This window comes from Cydia pomonella, chromosome 28 (assembly GCF_033807575.1).
Source record: "Cydia pomonella isolate Wapato2018A chromosome 28, ilCydPomo1, whole genome shotgun sequence".
NCBI lineage: Eukaryota > Metazoa > Arthropoda > Insecta > Lepidoptera > Tortricidae > Cydia > Cydia pomonella.
This window is the reverse complement of record NC_084730.1, coordinates 8,619,112-8,639,921: the sequence shown is the minus strand read 5'-3', so window position 1 is coordinate 8,639,921 and position 20,810 is coordinate 8,619,112. Positions and strand designations below refer to the sequence as shown.

Genomic DNA, 20,810 nt, shown 5'->3' with positions numbered 1-20,810 from the left:
ACACTTTGTACATGAATTAAATTGTATTTGAGTAATACCACGAGACTAACGTCAGTTACCAATTCCTTCGTGTGTTCTTAAATTAATTAAGCAAATTTAAGTATCCAGATATCTACCTGTATGGCTACGCCAGACATACAGACACTTAAATTTGCTTAATTATTGTAAGAACGCACGAAAGAATTGGTAACTGGCGTTACAGTCTCGTGGAATTACCCATAAGTGTTTTTCTTATTATTCATACAATTCAAGGCTCCCATAAACCACTTTTCTACGTGCCGGTGCAATCATTATGAATTATTATAACTACATTTTCCTAGCTCTTATTATTAGAGCGTTAAAGTCTAAATTGGGCTTTGTAGACACGAAACGTCAGTAGCATCTGCTATAAAGACGTCATTAACTACGTGGTGGATTAAAAGGTCATGACTGCAGGCTTACGAAGCCGATGGTCCCGGGTTCAAATCCTGGTAAGGGCATTTATTCGTGTGATGAGCATGGATATATGTTCCTGAGTCATGAGTTTTCTATGTATTGAAGTATTTATAAATATTTATATATCATATATATCGTTGTCTAAGTACCCTCAACACAAGCCTTATTGAGCTTACTGTGGGATTTAGTCAATTTGTGTAATAATGTCCTATAATATTTATTTATTATTTATTTGTTTACTGCGAAATAAATGGTAAGATAATATACAAAGAAAGAGATATATGACACATATATAAAAGTTGGTAAGTAATGATATAGTTTTAATTTCTTAATTATAAAACCTGCTAGGTTTAATTTCAGTTTTAATTTAGTAATATTTTATTTTAGTTTAGTAAGTCAATATAGATTGTTTAAGAGCTTTATTATTCCCATTATAAATAAATTGTTTATGCATACAACAAAAAAACCAGCTACTGCAATAAAAATAAATAACTAAATAAGATAAGATATATAGCTAGGGTTAAAATACAAGATACGCAACCGTAGGTACCTAAATTATACATACTACCAAAATTTTACTCTTATCTCTTTAAATATTTTTTTTGCCAAAGTCATAAAAGAGTTCCGTAAAAAAAACATGAAAGCGACAAAAAAATCACGTTTGTTGTATGGGATGGGCCCCACTTAAATATTTACTTTATTCTGTTTTTAGTATTTGTTTTTAAAGCGGCAACAGAAATACATGATACCTCATACATTAAAATCCATCAAGCCGTTTAGGCTACAGGAGGCCACAAAGAAACAGACATACATACATACTTTTGAAAAACATTACCCTCCTCCCTTTGGCAGTTGGATAAAAAATATAATATGTAAGTATATATAAAATAAGAAATCTACCTCGAGCGTTTACATTTCCCACCTCAGATAGACCGTATCCCTTTACATGGTTGGGGTGCGGGGCTTTACACACTAGCAATAATATGTTACGCAACGAAGGCTGCAAAAATATCTGATACGATCTTATTTGATCATAAGAGCCCCTCACATATTTTCGCTAAACTATACGTATCCCCATGTTAGATGGACCCTTAGGTCGGCCCTGCCGCCTTTACCGTCTTTTGATGACGTTCGACGATCTTGGCGACTTTCTGTCGTTTCAGCTTTCTTATTAGTCATCACCAGGGTACGCTCTCGGTACTGGTTTTCTGTACAAAATCAGTCTCTGAACCAGAAATTCCGTGGTTCTCGTTTAATACTAATTCAGTCCCGGGAGAATTCCTTACTCATCATTTTGTGACAGGTTCCTAATCTTTATTATTTATTTGCAGACATGGAGAAGACCTACTCGGCGGAGGAGCTGGCAGCGATGCCGGACCGCATCGCCGCCACCTTTAGCAACCGCTCCGTGTTTGTCACTGGTGGCACCGGGTTCATGGGCAAGGTGCTGGTGGAGAAGCTGCTCAGGTATGTGGCCACCTTCACCAGCTCCGTATTGTCACCACTGGGGTTATGATCGAGCTGTGATGATGGACCACATCGCGGCCACCTTCAGCAAGCACCGCGTGATCGTCACCGGCACCACAGGCTTCATGGGCAAGCTTTTCGTCGAGAAGCTGCTCAAGTATGTGTTGACCTCGTGGCTTCATGAGCGTGGCTTCACCGGAACCAGGCGTCATCATGGGCAAGGCTTAATATAATTTCTATATCAAGTAATTGGAGCCGTCTAATCATGAGAAGACTATGTTGAGAAGCAGACTTAAGTAGGACTGATGATACGAGTAATGGTGGAACTGGGCCGAGGCGTTCGATACTTCAGTTTTCTATATAAAACATCATGTGATCATCGATCACCCGGCGTAGGAAATGAAGTGTCAGAAATCACATCAGAAGAGCCGAGTTGTCAAATTTTGAGAACCCTAAAACAAGCTGTTTGACCCCATGTCATAGAGCCTTATTTATTCATTAGAGATTAACTTATTCTACGTCCTTCGCGTTCTAGAAAAAGTTTTGATGTTATGAGTAAACAAGTTCATTTAACTTTCACGCAAAATGTCATAAATTATACAGTTATTTAATGGATTATGCAAGCTCTCTTTGATTTATAATATAATTCGCATCACCAATTTGATAAAAACTCCAATAAGGTGTAGAGTTTTTCGTATTTCCAAGCAGGTTTTATTGTAAAATCTTGGCGTTTTCAGGAAGTGTCCAGACATGAAGCAGATCCTGCTGCTGGTGCGGCAGAAAAAAGGGAAAACGCCGCGCCAGCGCATGGAGGATACGCTCAACGATCCCGTGAGTGTTTTTTATTATCAGATATGGGGACAGCTTGTGCATCGTCAGGATTCTGCGCGCCTTCAGAACATCCAACGCATGGCAATGTTCTTAGGTGCCTTCCGGTTGTGAGTGTAGCAATATACACGTTCTTAATTTGCAATTTGATTAATCACCCGCTATCTGCTATGCTAATATAGCTTAAAGTTGTAAAAGCCATAGTCGTGGCTGGTCCTGTCAGAAATCTGGTATTTTCACGGCTAATGATTTTGCGGACAGCTCGATAGTTGGTGGCCTTATGGGGCTCCCTGGCGCCAATGACCTTCGATCTGAATCCCTTAGTTTTCTAATGTTTTTTGTAGCTTATCATATTAACAGCAACTGTTTTAAGCAATATACTGTCCCATATTTACTTCATTGTCTTCGAGATATTTGGTACAATTTTAGGCCAAAAACCTGTAGGGCTAAGATGGTCGGATCTTTATCATTTGTCACCATGCCTGTCACGTTCTAACAAGTATGTAAGTGCGAAAGTGACGGGCATAGTGACAGGTGATAAAAATGGAACCATGCTGCCACCGCTGGTTTTCTGGCCATAGCTTTTGTGTTAATTAGTTTAGAATTAGAATCTCTAACCAGTTTTTAGAGACGTCAAAGACGAACCCAAATATGTAGATTCCGTATCTGTAAGATCCGCGACAGCAATCGAGTAACGAAAAAAATGTTTTTTTTTAGACGATGTTTAAAAAAGTCATAAAAAAATAAATATTCATTTCTTTCAAAATCCGGCCGACCAGAATGGAGATAAAAGATTGAAGAACCGATAGACGTTTGTCTTATAATTCTATCTATAGTGCAAATGTAGGAGTAAGGACTCAAAGCTTGTCAAAAATAGATGAAAATCGCGGGGAGCCCCACTTACGACCCGTAGACAAATCTTAATAACAAAAAATAAAACCGACTTCAAATATTACCAAAAGCGCCATACATATATATACCTATAGCATTTGAAGAGCTCCCTCGATTTCTCCAAGATCCCATCATCAGACCCCGACTTGGTGCCAACGGGACCATCTCGGGGTTATACCCGTTCAATCAAAAAAATCGGTTCACGATTCTCGGAGATTTCAAGTAAAATATATACAAAAAAAAACAGTCGAATTGAGAACCTCCTCCTTTTTTGAAGTCGGTTAAAAAGTACCAAGCCCGTGAATTGCTTACACATATAAGGGAAGTGTAGCTGATAGTGTAGGCATTTCCAGTGAGTGATGGGTAACCTCAACCGACCACTTAACCGGCTTTACCGGCGCCCCTGAGAAACATGTTGCAACTGCGGTTGACATTTTCAGACGAACTAAAACGTCTCATTCAACGTAAACGTAGTGGTTATTATCTGTGACCACAAATACCTGTTAGGATGCTTTGCCTGTACTTCAATAATAAAATCGGTCAAGAGCATGTCGGGTCTTGCTCAGTGCAGGGTTCCGTAGTCACCATTCTAAACAGGCTAAACGGGGGCTATTAGTAAGTATCATGTACATTATAATTATTCATAAACGGCTTGACTGATCACGTTCGCTAAATTTTTCATTGAAAGCTTGTGTTTCGTGATTATTTTCATATTTTTTGGACCCATGGTTAGATGGTTTTTTTTTCGAACCGATTATTTCCGAAATTATTTACCAAAAATTTATTGTAAAAGACTCTTATTCTTTTTAAAAGACTTAATCCAACGTTTGATACAAACAACAAAATCAATACAAAAACATTTTGTATTTTGTACACTACAAATATTTTATTTTGTAGGTTTTATTTTACCTTTCGTCGCAATGTTTGATGCCATGTCAAATTGCAGCTTTCTAGCACTAACGATTACGGAGCAAAGCCCCGGACAGACAGACAGACGGACATGGCGAAACTAATGTACTTTTTATATTTGACATAAGGAGGGATATATCTGCCTTCAGAGAGATTAGAACACCCAATAATATTGATGGGAAATATACTCCTAGCACCCTATTAAGGGTTAAAGTTATTCTTTCTCCATAAATTGTAATCAAGCCAATATTATAACTGTTTAATTTTATTGTAATCGGATAATAATATACAACTGAACACACATAAATTAAGTGGGAAAAATAGTTTTGCGATCCTGAACGAACGTACGTACATTTTTGATGAAATTTCCATTTCGGGAGAAAACGGTTTCTATTAACTAAATCTTTACAAATCACTTTGATTTTGATGTCGATCGCTTCAGCATAATATATTCTAGGTTTATATGATTTAAAACTAGTCTAAAAACTAGTGTCTCTGTGAGTTGTAGACCTAGCGAACGCCCATAGCTCCGCCACCATTGAGATTTATTTCGACGACTGAATCGCCAAAAAAAATCTTGAGTAAATTCTTGAACCTGCTCAAATTTTTTACGAGAATCGGTTGAGAAATGCGACATGTAGACGAGAATGTCCGGACATACGAAAGCATTAATTGTCCAAGCTGGAATGATGACCTTCGCTAACGCTTGGTCAATTACTCTATTATTGCTTGGACGCTGAGTCGGGACCATTTCGTGGCTAATATGTGTCATGTAATGTAATGTTATACGTTGTAATGTTATGTATAAGTTTCTTTTTGCTCCTCTTTCTATCTATATATTGTTGCCATGAATAAACTATTTTTATTTCTATAATTAGACCTGTTTTCGTTTTTTCGTGACAATTGCTCTAGATTATATGTATCGAGGATTGGAATCTAGTCAAAGGTCCCATTTTGTCGCTTGCCATAAGATCGAGAATTGCTTGTATCTTTACACGAATTACGTATCTTTATACTAAATTAAGTGCGATAGATATTTAATGAAAAGTTCACGTCTACGTTAGTCATTATACGTATAGTACGTATAGTCACGTCAAATATAAATTCTTACGTTACCCGATAGTCATCCCAGCACATCCCCTGCTGGCGATTGCGATCACACCAAGCAGACGATTGACCACGTGGTATTGGAGTGCCTCCTCACTAAATACCCAGGACACGCAGAAGACCTCAAGACCATCTCCTATGCAGCAGTTGCCTACCTGAAGCGGGCAAAAATTTAAAACACTAACTGATCGGTATTTATAATTTCTATTAATTTTGACCATTTATTGATCCAGTGGTGTAGAATATGCCATACGATAAATAATAAATAACCCGATAGTCGGTCATTGCCCTCATAAATCCTTAAACATATCCTAGCTTTGACTAGGCTAGGCTAGGCTAGGCCTATCTTTCGGTGTACTGCGTTCCTACCATTACTCACGTATCATAATGAGGATCCGACTGTACTGAAGGTCTCATTTCTAATTAGTTTTTGTTTATGTTGTAACTCTCTAGTCTAGAATTCTAGATCGTAAACAAATATGTTCTTGACCTGCTTTTGATAAACATAACTCGCAAATTTTGAAATGTCATAGTGATATCAACTCTGAAGGTTAAGAACTATATAGAATATTCGATATTTCTTCGATTGACAGACCAAGCTAAGTTGGCACCGGTTTTGATGGTATAGGCTGAGCAAGTGTTATTTAAAACGCAAAGTTTTATTAAATTGTGAGCAAATACAAATATTGTATGAAACATTTTAATTCGCTGTATTTTTTTAACTATGGTAGGTACCTGAAGCTACATAAACTAATTACAGGCCCTACATATCTCTTCTTCTTCCTCGCGTTGTCCCAGCACTTTGCCACGGCTCGTGGGAGCCTGGGGTCAGCTTGACAACTAATCCCAAGATTTGGCGTAGGCACTAGTTTTTACGAAAGCGACTGCCATCTGACCTTCCACCCAGAGGGTAAACTAGGCCTTGTCCGGTTTCCTCACGATGTTTTCCTTCACCGAAAAGCGACGGGTAAATATCAAATGATATTTCGTATATAAGTTCCGAAAAACTCATTGGTACGAGCCGGGGTTTGAACCCACGACCTCCGGATTGCAAGTCGCACGCTGTTACCGCTAGGCTACCAGCGCTTTTTTTTACAGGACCTACATATACCTTATCCTATTGTAAGTACAAAGTTTCAGAGCAATCTGGCTAGTCGTTTTGAAATGAGAGCGTCACTACGTTTGTATGGAGAACCGAGCTTGCTGGGGACCCTTAATAACTCGGGAACACGAACCACAATGTGAATTTCCGATCACGCAAAACATCCGTTTGCTTGATCAAAAAATCCTACTTCATCTAATCTCTATCTTTTCAAAAAATCTACTTCGAAAAAGTCTGCGCAAAGACCACTCAACCTTCACAAAACCAAGGTCGGCAAATTTGGTCAAGCCGCTTGATCAACCGCTTGGGCAACCCGGTGAGCGGCCAAGGTTGCGGCCGTGGCCCACTGATCATGGTGTACCACATGTTCATATGACGATTATTGACTTTTTACTACGTCAATATTGCGTTTATTGTAATTCGTGGATGCAATAGGCCCTCGATAGAAAAGTGTGGAAACGCATGGGGGAGGCCTAGGCCACAGAGGCGACTACTGTTATAAAATGATTGTAGTTTAAATTTTTAAAGGCATATTGTTAAACATGTGTAAGTAAGTAAGAAAAATATTCCTAATAATTATTTGTCCGCGTATTTTTATACAGTGCTAGTGCAGAATTCTAATAGTACATTACGATACAAGTGCGAAATAAAGGAAATTCGAAACGAGTGGCGATAAATTAAAACACGACCGAAGGGAGTGTTTTAAATCGGCACGAGTTGCGAATTACCTATTCGCACATGTATCGTACAACGTTTTACAGTATACATTGGGCATTTGCCTTTAAATGTTTGACACAGTAACGTAATATGCTAATTTTCGCACTAGTGCGGTAAAGTAGCACCATATGTACTGTAAAAACTTTAATCTAATCGAATGATGATAGTTTGTTGAAAATGCATTCGATGGAAAATTTCGAGAATTATGATTTTAACAGGGTTTTTTGTTTCTATAAAATTTGGGATTGGGGATAAATTGGTTTCCACTAACTAAATATTGCCAAATCACTTTGATTTCGATGTCGATCGTTTCAGCATAATATAGTCTAGGTTTATAGGTTATAGTAAAAAAGGAAAACCTGTAAACCTAGTTTTTCATTATGTCAATAACATACTGAAAATCATGGAGAATGGAATTTTTTTAGAAGTGTATAGATATGCAGTTAAATGTATAAACTCGCACTTAATACAAACCATCGTAAGCCGGGCCTTCTGTACCCCTAGTGTAACTAAATTCGATTTTGAAACGTGACGTACGCGTTTGCGTTTAGTCTCATTTTGTATTGGATTTAGAAAGAGTGCGCCAAGCGGGACGTTTTGGAAACTCAAAATCCTATACAAAATGAGACTTAACGCAAACGCGTTCGTCACGTTATGATGTCGATCAAATTTACACTAGGGGTACTGATAATGCTACAATACTTAACAATATATTACGCAAATCGTAAACAATAGAGTATAGAATAGGTTCAGACATTAGACCTAACAATGTGAGTTAATGACCTATCGTCACTTATCATAAGCAGTTTTAAAAGAAGAGGTTCTCTATTCGTTAGAATCTTTGTTTCTTTTGTATTTTATCTTAAACCCCCCCCTCTATATCTTAAAAAGCGTTTCAACTATCTTTCCTCGGTCTGCTGTGCTGAAATTTTATAGCAACTCTTTTTCTTTTCGTGCTGTTCGGTTGTGGAATGCTTTGCCATTAGACGTGCTAAATCCCTTCCCGTTTTCAAAAATCTTTTGAAGACTCATTACCTTTCGCTGCCTTAACTTGCCTTTATTTATGATTGTATGATATATATAATGCATGTATATATATATTTATTTTATTAGTTGTAGGTATGTATTATATTGTTTGCGTCTTCATTTTGTTGAATTATATGTATATCGGCACTACCCGTTCAATGTTGTAAGTTCATAGTTTCCTGCTACCCAAAGGTTGTCTGGAAGAGATCGCTTCTTAGCGATAAGACCGCCTATTGTTACCTAACTTTTACGTGTTTTTTCATTTCCTGTCTATTTTTAACTGTATGGTGCACAATAAAGAATATTTACTTACTTATTTTTCGATGTTCCCAGATCTTTTGTAGACGGCTGGATCGGTTAGATTTTTATTTCTTTTAGCGTTATTAGACATATTCCCAATCAATATGACGCAGAGTTAGCGTAATAGCGTGTTAGTATCGGCATACAGCGAGGAAATACGGCCAGGCTTCGTTGTTGCTCGTTGACGGCGATCTGAGCCAAATTTTTAATCTATAGGTTTTTGTAATTGGCGTTTTGTATGGAGAACTTTAACGAAATTCGATTTTTCATACAATGAATTGTGCGGATTATTTTGTGATGGCATTTTCAAACCAAATAAATTTTTGCCAGTAATCTGAGAAATTTTTAAGGCACATTTTCTATCTCAATTTTTTTTTTTATCTGTCCCGTCAGAAAAATATAAGTAATTTAAATACTCGAGCCGGCAGCACATGAAAAGAGCTGTTTTCAGGGCGGTATTCTGAATACATAAAACAATAAAATAGCAAATAATTGTATGTAAAATCGTTGTTATGTAGCGCACTAATGAAATTAAAAAATACTTCGAAGTTACTATTAAAATAAATAAACTATGACATGACTATTCTTCTTTGTTATTAATAAACTCTTACACGAATATATTATCTTCCAGCTATTCGAAAAACTCCGGACCATGCGCGGCGGCGTCCAGCCTCTCCTGGACAAGATGACCCTCATTTCAGGAGACGCCAGCGAACCTGACCTCGGCCTGAGCCCTGCTGACCGTCAGAGGATCCTTGAAGACACTGATATTATCATTCATGCTGCCGCCACTATCAGGTATCATCATAACATCTTTAAAACACTTTTCTGGACAAGATGACTGTCAATTCAGGAGTCAGTGAACCAGACCTTGGCCTGAGCCCTGCTGACCGTCAGAGGGTCCTTGAAGACTGATATTATCATCCATGCTGCTGCCACTATCAGGTATCATCATAACATCTTAAAAACACTTTTCTGGACAAGATGACTGTCAATTCAGGAGTCAGTGAACCAGACCTTGGCCTGAGCCCTGCTGACCGTCAGAGGATCCTTGAAGACTGATATTATCATCCATGCTGCTGCCACTATCAGGTATCATCATAACATCTTTAAAACACTTTTCTGGACAAGATGACTGCCATCTCAGGAGTCAATGAACCAGACCTCGGTCTGAGCACTGCTGACCGTCAGAGGAGCCTTAAAGAGTTAAAGATTATCAGGCACACTGCTGCTACCATTAAGTACTATTATTACAAAAAAAGTACCATTAGTAGGTTATAGGTATTCGTGGGCTTGGTCTCCGCAACTCGACGTCATATAATCGCGTCTATTTGGCATGGTGGTCAACCATTAGTAAAAGAGGCAGATCTAGTCCTGATAATTTTTAACACAGTCCAGCCTATCTTGGACAAGATGAGACGTAGGTCATGAATCAGTGTATCAGGTCTGGGCGTCATCGACAGAGAATCATTTAAGAGATAGACATCGTCATACATACGCCAGTTGGTAAGCTCGCCACGAACAGAGATCTGGATCTGGTTTTGCATTTCATTTTAACATTGTTATCTTATTTTTTACTATTAAAGGCCTGTGTACACGTGATACGTGCATGTCAGCTTTGTATACAGACAGATCCATATAAGAGACGGTAAATCGCTTGCGAAACGTATGCATAGCTCTAACATTTTAGCGCACGCGCATGTACATGCCTTTAACCATTAATTCGATCTTTTTAGTGGGTATCCGAATTTTAAATACCTATGTATTCGTCTGATAAAAAAAATGTTTTCGGCAAGATATTAAAATATAGGGTACTTGATAATATAGTAAGTTATTTTTCAGATTTGACGAGGAGCTGAAGAAAGCCGTAATGCTGAACGTGCGCGGCACCAAGCTAATCGTGCAGCTGGCTAAGGAGTGCAAGCATCTACAGGTAAGTTCATTTGCTATTCAGTTTGGCTAGGGTTTTTTTTAACCAAACAAAAGACAGAACTTTACTCGTAAATTCAGAAAAAAGAACTTATAAATGGAATATAAACTAAATTCAATTAAAACTTAACTAAAAAGAAAGACACAAATACAAAAAACTAGTCAAGCAACCCGTCTCGAGCCCTTCCATCCCATCGCGCTCATCGCGTTGCCACAATGAATCGTGTTAGGCAGCCTGTGCATCCCGTTATCACCCGACTTTTTAAAATTGTTTTTCCGAATTTAGATCCGATTCCGAAAAAAAGAACAGCCTCTATTATTGCTGTTTGTCGCTTAGAATAAAAAAAAACTGGAGAATTATGAGAGGTTAAATATATTTATAAACAGAACGTGACGCTTTTAACACCAATTATAGTCCGGACCTCGAAATTAAGTTCTGTGGCAACCAACAATACATAAACTACATACATTCATCTCTTTCCTTCGACTCTACTTTGAAGTTTTGTTGAAACCTTTCTAAACCTATTTTATCTTATTGTATTCTTTTTGTGTCTTATAGCTGATGATTCACATCTCGACCGCTTACTGCCACCTCCACGAGAAGCTGCTAGAAGAAAAACCCTACCCTCCCCCTGCAGACCCTCACCAGATCATCCAGTCTATGGAATGGATGGATGAAGCAACAGTAGCCGCTGTGACTCCCACGTAAGTTTCAAGAAGAAAAGCCCTACACTCTTCTTGCAGACCCTCACCAGATCATACAGTCGATGGAGTGGATGGATTGAAGCAACCGTGGCCGCTGTGACGCCCATGTGATTATCAACTGTTAGAACCTTCCAGAAGAAAAACCCTACCCACCCCCCTGCAGACCCTCACCAGATTATACAGTCGATGGAGTGGATGGATGAAGCGACCATGGCCACTGTGACGCCCATGTGAGTACCAACTGCTAGAACCTTCCAGAAGAAAACCTTACCCTCCCCTTGCAGGCCAGATCATACAGTCCATGGAGTGGATGGATAAAGCGACAGTAGCCGCTGTGACGCTCATTTGAGTTACAAGTTCTAGAACCTTCTAGGAGAAAAGCTCTACTCTCCCCCTGCAGACCCTCATAAGATCATCCAGTCTGTGGAGTGGTTGGATGAAGCAACAGTAACAGCGGGAGTATACGTTTTGTATTCAGATCACACCGTTTAGGTCCCTTGCCGTCATCTCCATCTCCAGCTTTGCCAGTTGGTTCAAGTAGAGCTGTTCCAATTGCAACATCAAGAAGATTGTTCTGCTCATTTGTCATATACCAATGGTTACATTGAGTACATTATGTTCACAGGCTCCTGCAAAAGCTACCCAATTCCTACGCGTTTACGAAGGCGCTTGGCGAAGCTATAGTCGTCGAGGCAATGAACGAGATCCCAGCCGTCGTGCTGCGGCCGTCTATTGGTAAGTAGTCCTTAAAATGTCCCTAGTACATAGGTATAGTCCTTAAAAAGTTCCAGACTAGCTGAAAAAAATCCTACCACTATTAAGGACTCTAAAACTATATGTATTATGTTCTTTGTACATACTATGTTGTATGTACTGTGTTGTATGTTGTATTGTATGTTGTTTGACGACCGGTCTGGCCTAGTTGGTAGTGACCCTGCCTACGAAGCCGATGGTCCCGGGTTCAAATCCTGGTAAGGGCATTTATTCGTGTGATGAGCATAGATATTTGTTCCTGAGTCATGGGTGTTTTCTATGTATTTAAGTATTTATAAATATTTATGTATTATATATATCGTTGTCTAAGTACCCTCAACACAAGCCTTATTGAGCTTACTGTGGGACTTAGTCAATTTGTGTAATAATGTCTTATAATATTTATTTATTTATTATTTATTTATTGTATAATGTGAAAGCAGCTATTATACTTTCTCATTATGAGACATCTCTCTCATTCATCTCATTCATCTGCATCAGTTGTGAGAGACTGCCTCACATATAACTTAGTAGAGTATTTTCATCTATACTGAATAGCGTCTTTAATCTACTTTCAGTGATCCCGATCTGGCAAGAGCCGATCCCCGGCTGGACTGACAATATTAACGGGCCCACGGGATTGCTCATTGGTATGTTTCACTTTTTATTAAACTCTTTATCGTCTTTCTACCATTGTTCCAATTTATCAATCTCTTGTCTATGTATAATAAGGATCCTCACGGAATTTGGGGTTTTATTTCTTCTTGCATTTCTTCGAGAACGATTTTTATGCTTTAAACAACACACGGTAGTACTATTAGTTATTCTGTGACAACACAACCGGAGTTTGAACCTTCGATTCTTGACCACCACACATAACGAAAGATATGGTTTTTCTCATCTGTATTTTGTTTAATACACTAAAAAGTCCAATAATTTGCAAACTAATTCATTTAGACCCCTGATTATCAGGCTTAAATCGTTGCAAATGAGCTCTAGAATAACCTTACAAGAGTAGATCGAATTACCAGTCTCCCCGTCCGCTCTTGTAGGTGAGGAGATCTGTCCATAACTCTTGATGATGTCGTGTTTCAGGGGCAGGTAAAGGCGTCATCAGATCCATGTACTGCAAGAGCAACAGCTACGCTGACTACTTGCCTGTCGACGTGTTTATCAACGGCATCATGATTTGCGCTTGGGAATTCATTGAGAATCAGTAAGTATTGATTGAGTTTAAGGCGCGTAGGTTCAGGCGGCAGGTTTTTCAAAAATCCTAGCAGATTTTTAGAACAAAATACGGTTGTCAAATTTTTTTATTACCAATCTTTAGGCCTTTCTCTAATAATTTCATCGATTCAAAACCTGATTTCTTGACTTTCGCTTGATAGTAATAAAATACGAACATAGGTAGAAGTAAAACGCGAGTGTTTTTGCACAAATATGAATAAAATTTTTAACTATTATTGCACAAAAATAAAAAAAAATAAAAATGCTTCTAAAAATGCGCAAGTTTTTTTTGATCGAACTTATCGATTACTGTGTTTAGACTTAAAAACATGATATCCGCGATCCCGGGCACGCACAACCGTGCGATAGATATAGCAAGAGGCCGGTCAATGTACGAAAATATATATAGAAAGCGTCTCTGATTTAGTATAGGTACCAACCGACCGATTTGACGACCGGTTTGGCCTAGTGGGTAGTGACCCTGCCTACGAAGCTGATGGTCCCGGGTTCAAATCCTGGTAAGGGCATTTATTCGTGTGATGAGCATTGATATTTGTTCCCGAGTCATGGGTGTTTTCTATGTATTTAAGTATTTATAAATATTTATATATATCGTTGTCTAAGTACTCTCAATACAAGCCTGATTGAGCTTACTGTGGGACTTAGTCAATTTGTGTAATAATGTCCTATAATATTTATTTATTTTATTTATTTATTAATATAACACTCCTTCACCTTGTTCTGTTTAATTCGCTGCAAAGTTAGACTAGACGGACCCTATAATTACTACTACTTACTTACCTACTTATTTGATTAAATTTTCAGCGTCAAGAACGTGAACATAGTGAACTTGACATCATCAGCTGAAATCAAGGTGACATGGTCAGAGATGATCGAGGCTGGGCGAGAGATCATCATGAACAGAGTGCCGCTTAACGGAGTCGCCTGGTAAGCGGACATTTATTTATTTATTTATTTAACCATCTTATCTATCGCCATTCAACGTGACAACGCGGCTAGCGTTATGGGTACCTTTGCGCCGGGGACAACACGGGGGGGTCTTTTTGACTAGACTTAAGTTAGTCTTATGTTTTGTTTTTTTTTTAAGTTTTTTTTTGTGTTTATTTTGAAATATAATCTCCATATTTTACTTAACCTTTATTGTACAAAAAACCTTACAGTACAAAACGCGAAGTTAATATAAGCATAATGCATTCTTTTTCAGTCAACCTTAAGAGGCTGTCAACACCCAATGTCCTTGAAATTGATGTTACTTAAACAGTTTTTTAAGAAAGACTATTTGTTTTAGTCAAGTAAGAAAAATATATGTTCTTATTAATTATATTTCAAAGACCGTGGTTGTACTCGATACATGATTAAACGAAATCGTCTCGATACAAAATAATTGCAAAGTTTGGTCTTAAAATCACAATTAAACGGTTTTATGTCTTTTTTGAGTTATGGGTCTGCAATTAAAATCACAATTTCAAAACATTTATATATCTAATCTAAACCGTGGTTGTGTAAAATATTACACTAATAATCCACTTTTTTTTATTTAATTATTTTTCTTATTATTTCCTTGCCCAGGCCCAGTAACATGCGACAGTCGACAGTGCTATCTCATTTACTCCGATAGAAATAGACAGTGTGCGCGCTTTAGATATTGCCAGCCTCTTAAGACAAAGTAGATAGATTGCAGAATACAAAAGTTTGCGTCACTGGAGAAGATATTGACGCTGGACGAAAAATCCACTTCAATATTTTTTTTATTATATACCCGATTCGAGTGTTCCACTGCAACCTATTTTTCCAGAAGTTCCAGAAAGTTTTTTTCTGGTCTATACAGCACAACCGAGGTTTGAACATATACTTACTTTACTCTTTGGTTTAAACCCACCATACACATATAAAAGATTAATGAATGAATGAAAATAAGTAAGTATAAAGTGCTCACGTCATACATCAGTTTTCTTACTAAATAGTTTATTATTTTCGAAGCCGATAATACTGCTAATTGACAATAGATGTCGCTACGAACGAAAAGTCTAATGCTCAACAATTATCAGCTAATATTATAATCGGGTTAACTGGAACTCTAGTTTCAACTCCTTCTACTTGTAATATTAGTTGAAAAAATTTGAGCAATACACTCTTCGTTAGTCGCGACACTCGTGACATCTAGTGTCAAGTAGCGGTACTGATAAATCCGCTATTTGACGCTAGATGTCGACTACGAAAATAATAAGCGTTTTGTTAACAAAACTGATGTATGGAGTGAGCACTTTATGCTTACTCATTTTTTCTACGCCTATGCATATACCTTACCTATGTAGTAAGCTCAATAAGGCTTGTGTTGAGGGTACCTAGACAACGATATATATAATATATAAATATTTATAAATACTTAAATACATAGAAAACACCCATGACTCAGGAACAAATATCCGTGCTCATCACACTAATAAATGCCATTACCAGGATTTGAACCCGGGACCATCGGCTTCATATGCAGGGTCACTACCCACTAGGCCAGACCGGTCGTCAATGAATATGTTTTTTTTTTTTTATGAATTTATATAAACCAAAGTGAGTCAAGACTGCCATTTAAAAAATATAACTTATAGCAAATGATTTTATGATGAATATTCTTCCTTTCAGGTATCCTGGTGGATCGATGAAGCACTCAAGGCTATACCACAACATCTGCATGGTGTTGTTCCACTGGTTCCCCGCTATGTTGGTGGACTGTCTTCTCTTCGTTCTTGGGTACAAGCCTGTGTAAGTACCCTTGGATTAAGCCGTCATTGATGTGAGATCGTAAACGTACCTACAATACCATATAAATACTCTTTACAGTACATATGGTGCTACTTTATAGCCCTAGTGCGAAAATTAGCATATTACGTTACTGTGTCGAACATTTAAAGAGCCATATGTACTGTAAAACGTTGTACGATACATGTGCGAATAGGTAATTCGCAACTCGTGTCGATTTAAAACACTCCCTTCGGTCGTGTTTTAATTTATCGCCCCTCGTTTCGAATTTCCTATTTTTCGCACTTGTATCGTAATGTACTATTGTTGCACACCTCAATACAGAAAATATATAAATAATACAGTACATCACGACCTATGACGACCGGTATGGCCTCGTGGGTAGTGACCCTGCCTATGAAGCCGATGGTCCCGGGTTCAAATCCTGGTAAGGGCATTTATTCGTGTGATGAGCATGGATATTTGTTCCTGAGTCATGGGCGTTTTCTATGTATTTAAGTATTTATAAATATTTATATATTATATATATCGTTGTCTAGGTACCCTCAACACAAGCCTTATTGAGCTTACTGTGGGACTTAGTCAATTTGTGTAATAATGTCCTATAATATTTATTTATTATTTATTTATTTATATATGTATTTGTGACGTTTTCTACCAAACGGTACCACATAAATGATTTCAAATTGAAGCTATGTGGAAATAGCGCCTTATTGACGACCGACAATTAGTACCTTTTTGGCTGAAAATGTTTCTTTGTTCATTAAGAGGCTGTCAACACCCAATGTCCTTGAAATTGATGTTACTTAAACAGTTTTTTAAGAAAGACTATTTGTTTTAGTCAAGTAAGAAAAATATATGTTCATATTAATTATATTTCAAAGACCGTGGTCGTACTCGATACACGATTGAACGAAATCGGCTCGATAGAAAATAATTGCAAAGATTGGTCTTAAAATCACAATTAAACGGTTTTATGTCTTTATTGTTTTGACTTATGGGTCTGCAATTAAAATCACAATTTCAAAACATTTATATCTAAACCTTGGTCGAGTTAAATATTACACTAATAATCCACTTTTTTTTATTTAAATATTTTTCTTATTATTCCCTTGCCCAGGCCCAGTAACATGCGACAGTGCTATCTCATTTACTCCGATACAAATAGACAGTGTGCGCGCTTTAGGTATTGACAGCCTCTTAACTGTGTGTGTGGTGCAACCTGGTTTAAGTCTGATAACATGCTTTATTGTTAATTCTCTATTCACAGACTGTGTCGCGTGCAAAGGCGTATCAACAAAGGCTTCGAGGTGTTCGAATACTACACCAACAACCAGTGGGACTTCCAATCTGACATCGCGCAGACACTCAGGAAAGATCTCAACCCGCGGGAGAGAGAGGACTATAAAGTGGATGCCATTGGTGCGTATATTGGGGTAGTACTAATGCAAGAAATAGTGCTAGGGCAGGCAGAAATAATCTTATTTCTCAACCCGTGGGAGGGATGAACACGGATATTTGTTTCTGAGTCATGGGTGTTTTCTATGTATTTATAATTATATAATATATATATATATCGTTGTCTAGGTACCTACAACATAAGCCTTATTGCGCTCACTGTGGGACTTAGTCAATTTGTGTAATAATGTCCTATAATATTTATTTTGTGTGCAGGTCTGGATATCTCTCGATACTTCGAGGACTGCATCCTGTCCGCTCGTCGCTACATCTTGAAGGAGACTGATGACACCATCCCTGCCGCCAAGAGACACATGAAAGTGTAAGTTGTGTGTTGTGTTAGACATTTCACGATATTTCGAGAACTGTACCCTATCAGAACCCGTGGGCCCGGGTACGTCCTTAAACTACGTACACAAGAGAGGTATGGGCATTGTGAATGTCATCTCGCTTTGTGTGGTAGGGCACACACAGCGGATGTCATTCCAGATCCAGAGCAGAGCCCAACTGGGGAAGTACCTCCACCTTACAGAAAACCGCAGCCAAATAACACTAGACCCTACTCATAGTGTTGTGTTCCTGCCGGTGAGTAAGGTTGCCAGAGCTCAAAGAAGGTGCGGAGTGTTAGGGTCGGCGAACAAAAGCCATGAAATCTTTTCACAGATATTATTAAAGTTTCATTCGCATTTCCTTAAACTATTGCCACTTGGCTAGACTCCTACGAGTGCTTTGAGATGCCTATAGACTCAACAAATCCTTGTATTTTGCGCGTAATTTTCGTTAAGGCGCTTAGCTTAAATACTTTGTCATTCGTTAGTTACGAACATTAACATAGATTTTATGTTTTAGCTTTAATAATAAGTACTAAAAAATTTGTGGATCTTGTTGTCTGAATAAATAAACGTAAATAAATAAAATAAATTAGCAAGAAACACCGCTGTAACCGTACCGTAGTCATAAAACACCTGTTTTTTTTTGTATTTATTTTCCACCAAGAAATTTTATTATAAATTTAAACTGACAAGCCATTGAAAAACCAATGGATATTAAGGCTTTTTAGGCGTGATGCTCAATCACACTTAGGGTCTGAGTAAAGTGGATGGCTAATCAGCAAATAAATTAATTGTCAGATAAAACTTGCTGCTAAACTTAACACCTTATCTACCAGTTAAGCTTATTTGAAGATTGTGTATAGTGTGTATTCGTCAGATAAGTGGCAAGTAACTTATTCAGGACTTCACTTGGACATTGTGAAACATACCCTTAAAATAACTAGTAAGTATTGTGTTTGTAGAAACGGTAACTTATGAATATATTTACTTAGGATCTATTTCAGAATAGCCAGATAAAATCCTGAATAAGCTACTTGCCAGTTATCTGATGAATATACATCATTGGCGTTTTATCTTGAAATAAACTTAACTGGTAGACAAATACCTTTACAACTTAAGATAGTTTAAGAAGCAGTTAATTTATTTGTTAATTTGCTATCCAATACTTTAAAACCAGGTAAAGGTTGTAAACCAGGGCCTTAATATATATACTTCGTAGTTAACTAGACGAGATATTTAAAAAAGATAATTACACCTTGTATGTTGAGTTGTGTCCTTTTCTTTTGTACAATTAAATGTTATTTATACTTGTACTGGTTATCTAATTATATTTTTATTTCCAGCATGTGGTGCGTAGACGTTATGTTCCGCCTCTGCTTCTGGGCGCTGATGCTGTACTGGCTCAGCGGGTGGTTCGCTCCCCTCTTCTCGTCGACCCCCACCCCCACCCCTGAGCCCATCTCCACATAACCTCAGCTAGTCCCACTACCTGATAAGTTAATTAAGACTAACTGAATTCAGAGGAGAAACTAGACCTATAACCTATAACCTTTTATATTATTTTTGCGACAAGAAAATAGAGAAATGCAAGATAACGGGGTTGGATTGCTAATAAATCATTTATTATTTCTCATTGAGCTAAAAATATTTTATAGACTAAGAGGAAGATCAAATCCGATCAAGAACCTTTTTAGCTAAGTATATGATGTAAAATGATTAAAAAAATATTTTTCCAAGATATTGGAAAAGATATACCTAGTTAGAATCTCAAATATATTAATAATACAAAAGATAATATCCTAGTTACCTTCAAGCCATGGCCACCATACTTCGTGTGGACAAAATGGCCGCGGTGTGTTACCTGTAGTATTCTGTAAAAATTAAGTTTTAATGGTAGTTTAGTTTTTTTTGTATCAAGTCCTTGTTACCTGTAAGTGTGTAATGCTCAAATCGATGTTAGTTTTGTGTTCAGTCAGTTTTAAAAGTAGCTGATCAAAGTAGACGTCAAAATTCTCTAACAGCTTAACAAAAAGAGATATATCTCTATATGCAAAACATCTACATTGTGACATACTTTTGAACGCGAAGTATAGAGATATATGGAACTATAGAAATCTCTGCAGGGCTAAGATGGACGGCTGTTTATCATTTGTCACCATATCTGTAACGCTCTAACAAATATGTAAGTGCGAAAGTGACGCACGATATGACAAGTGACAAAAACATGACCATGATACCGCTGGTGATTGGGAAAGTATTCCATTGTGGATACTTTTGGCGCATTGCTTTATCCATTATCCGCTACTATTGATGCCGACTGTTCAGCTAATGTGTCCATGATTTTGTATAGATTTAGTAGAATTTCCTAGATTCAATAATAAGCTTTAATAAATATCTTAAGTTACCATTTATTCTGCGATTCCTGTACTACTAATTTTAGCAAGCATGGACCTTAAATTTAGACGTTAGAGTTCATTGTTATACAGCTAATGGGTTAGAGGGCGCGGGCGTAGAACTTGTAAGATTTTGTACTTTTATATGAACAAGACTTTTTCTGTGAAATAAATCATTTTTATATAACGAGTATTTTATTTATTCACCTCAGTAACCCTTATTACCCGAATGCGGAGAAGAAAATAACTTAGGGTTAGGTATATGTATAATTAGGATATACAGTCATTTAGTATAAAATAGCTAGTGATATAGTGATATAGCCGAGGGACCAGCTGGGCTAAGATGGTCGATTTTTTATCATTTGTCACCATGCCTGTCACGTTCTAACAAGTATGTGAGTGCGAAAGTGACGCATGACATGGCAGGTGATAAAAATGCGACCATGATGCCGC

General features: G+C 37.6%; 1 protein-coding gene across 1 annotated transcript in view; it reads left to right on the top strand.

The window, feature by feature from the left end:
• LOC133533118 (fatty acyl-CoA reductase 1-like) overlaps positions 1–20,544 on the top strand; it is a 41,515-nt gene extending 20,971 nt beyond the window's left edge. The window contains exons 2-14 of the mRNA XM_061872077.1: positions 1,767–1,902; positions 2,640–2,733; positions 9,414–9,580; positions 10,625–10,715; positions 11,271–11,416; positions 12,042–12,151; positions 12,748–12,819; positions 13,265–13,385; positions 14,222–14,344; positions 16,058–16,177; positions 17,445–17,596; positions 17,849–17,954; positions 19,308–20,544. Coding sequence (XP_061728061.1) covers positions 1,769–1,902; positions 2,640–2,733; positions 9,414–9,580; positions 10,625–10,715; positions 11,271–11,416; positions 12,042–12,151; positions 12,748–12,819; positions 13,265–13,385; positions 14,222–14,344; positions 16,058–16,177; positions 17,445–17,596; positions 17,849–17,954; positions 19,308–19,434 — 1,563 coding nt within the window. The 5' untranslated portion in view covers positions 1,767–1,768 and the 3' untranslated portion in view covers positions 19,435–20,544. The remainder of the gene's footprint in view (positions 1–1,766; positions 1,903–2,639; positions 2,734–9,413; positions 9,581–10,624; positions 10,716–11,270; positions 11,417–12,041; positions 12,152–12,747; positions 12,820–13,264; positions 13,386–14,221; positions 14,345–16,057; positions 16,178–17,444; positions 17,597–17,848; positions 17,955–19,307) is intronic.
• Positions 20,545–20,810: the final 266 nt, after the last annotated feature.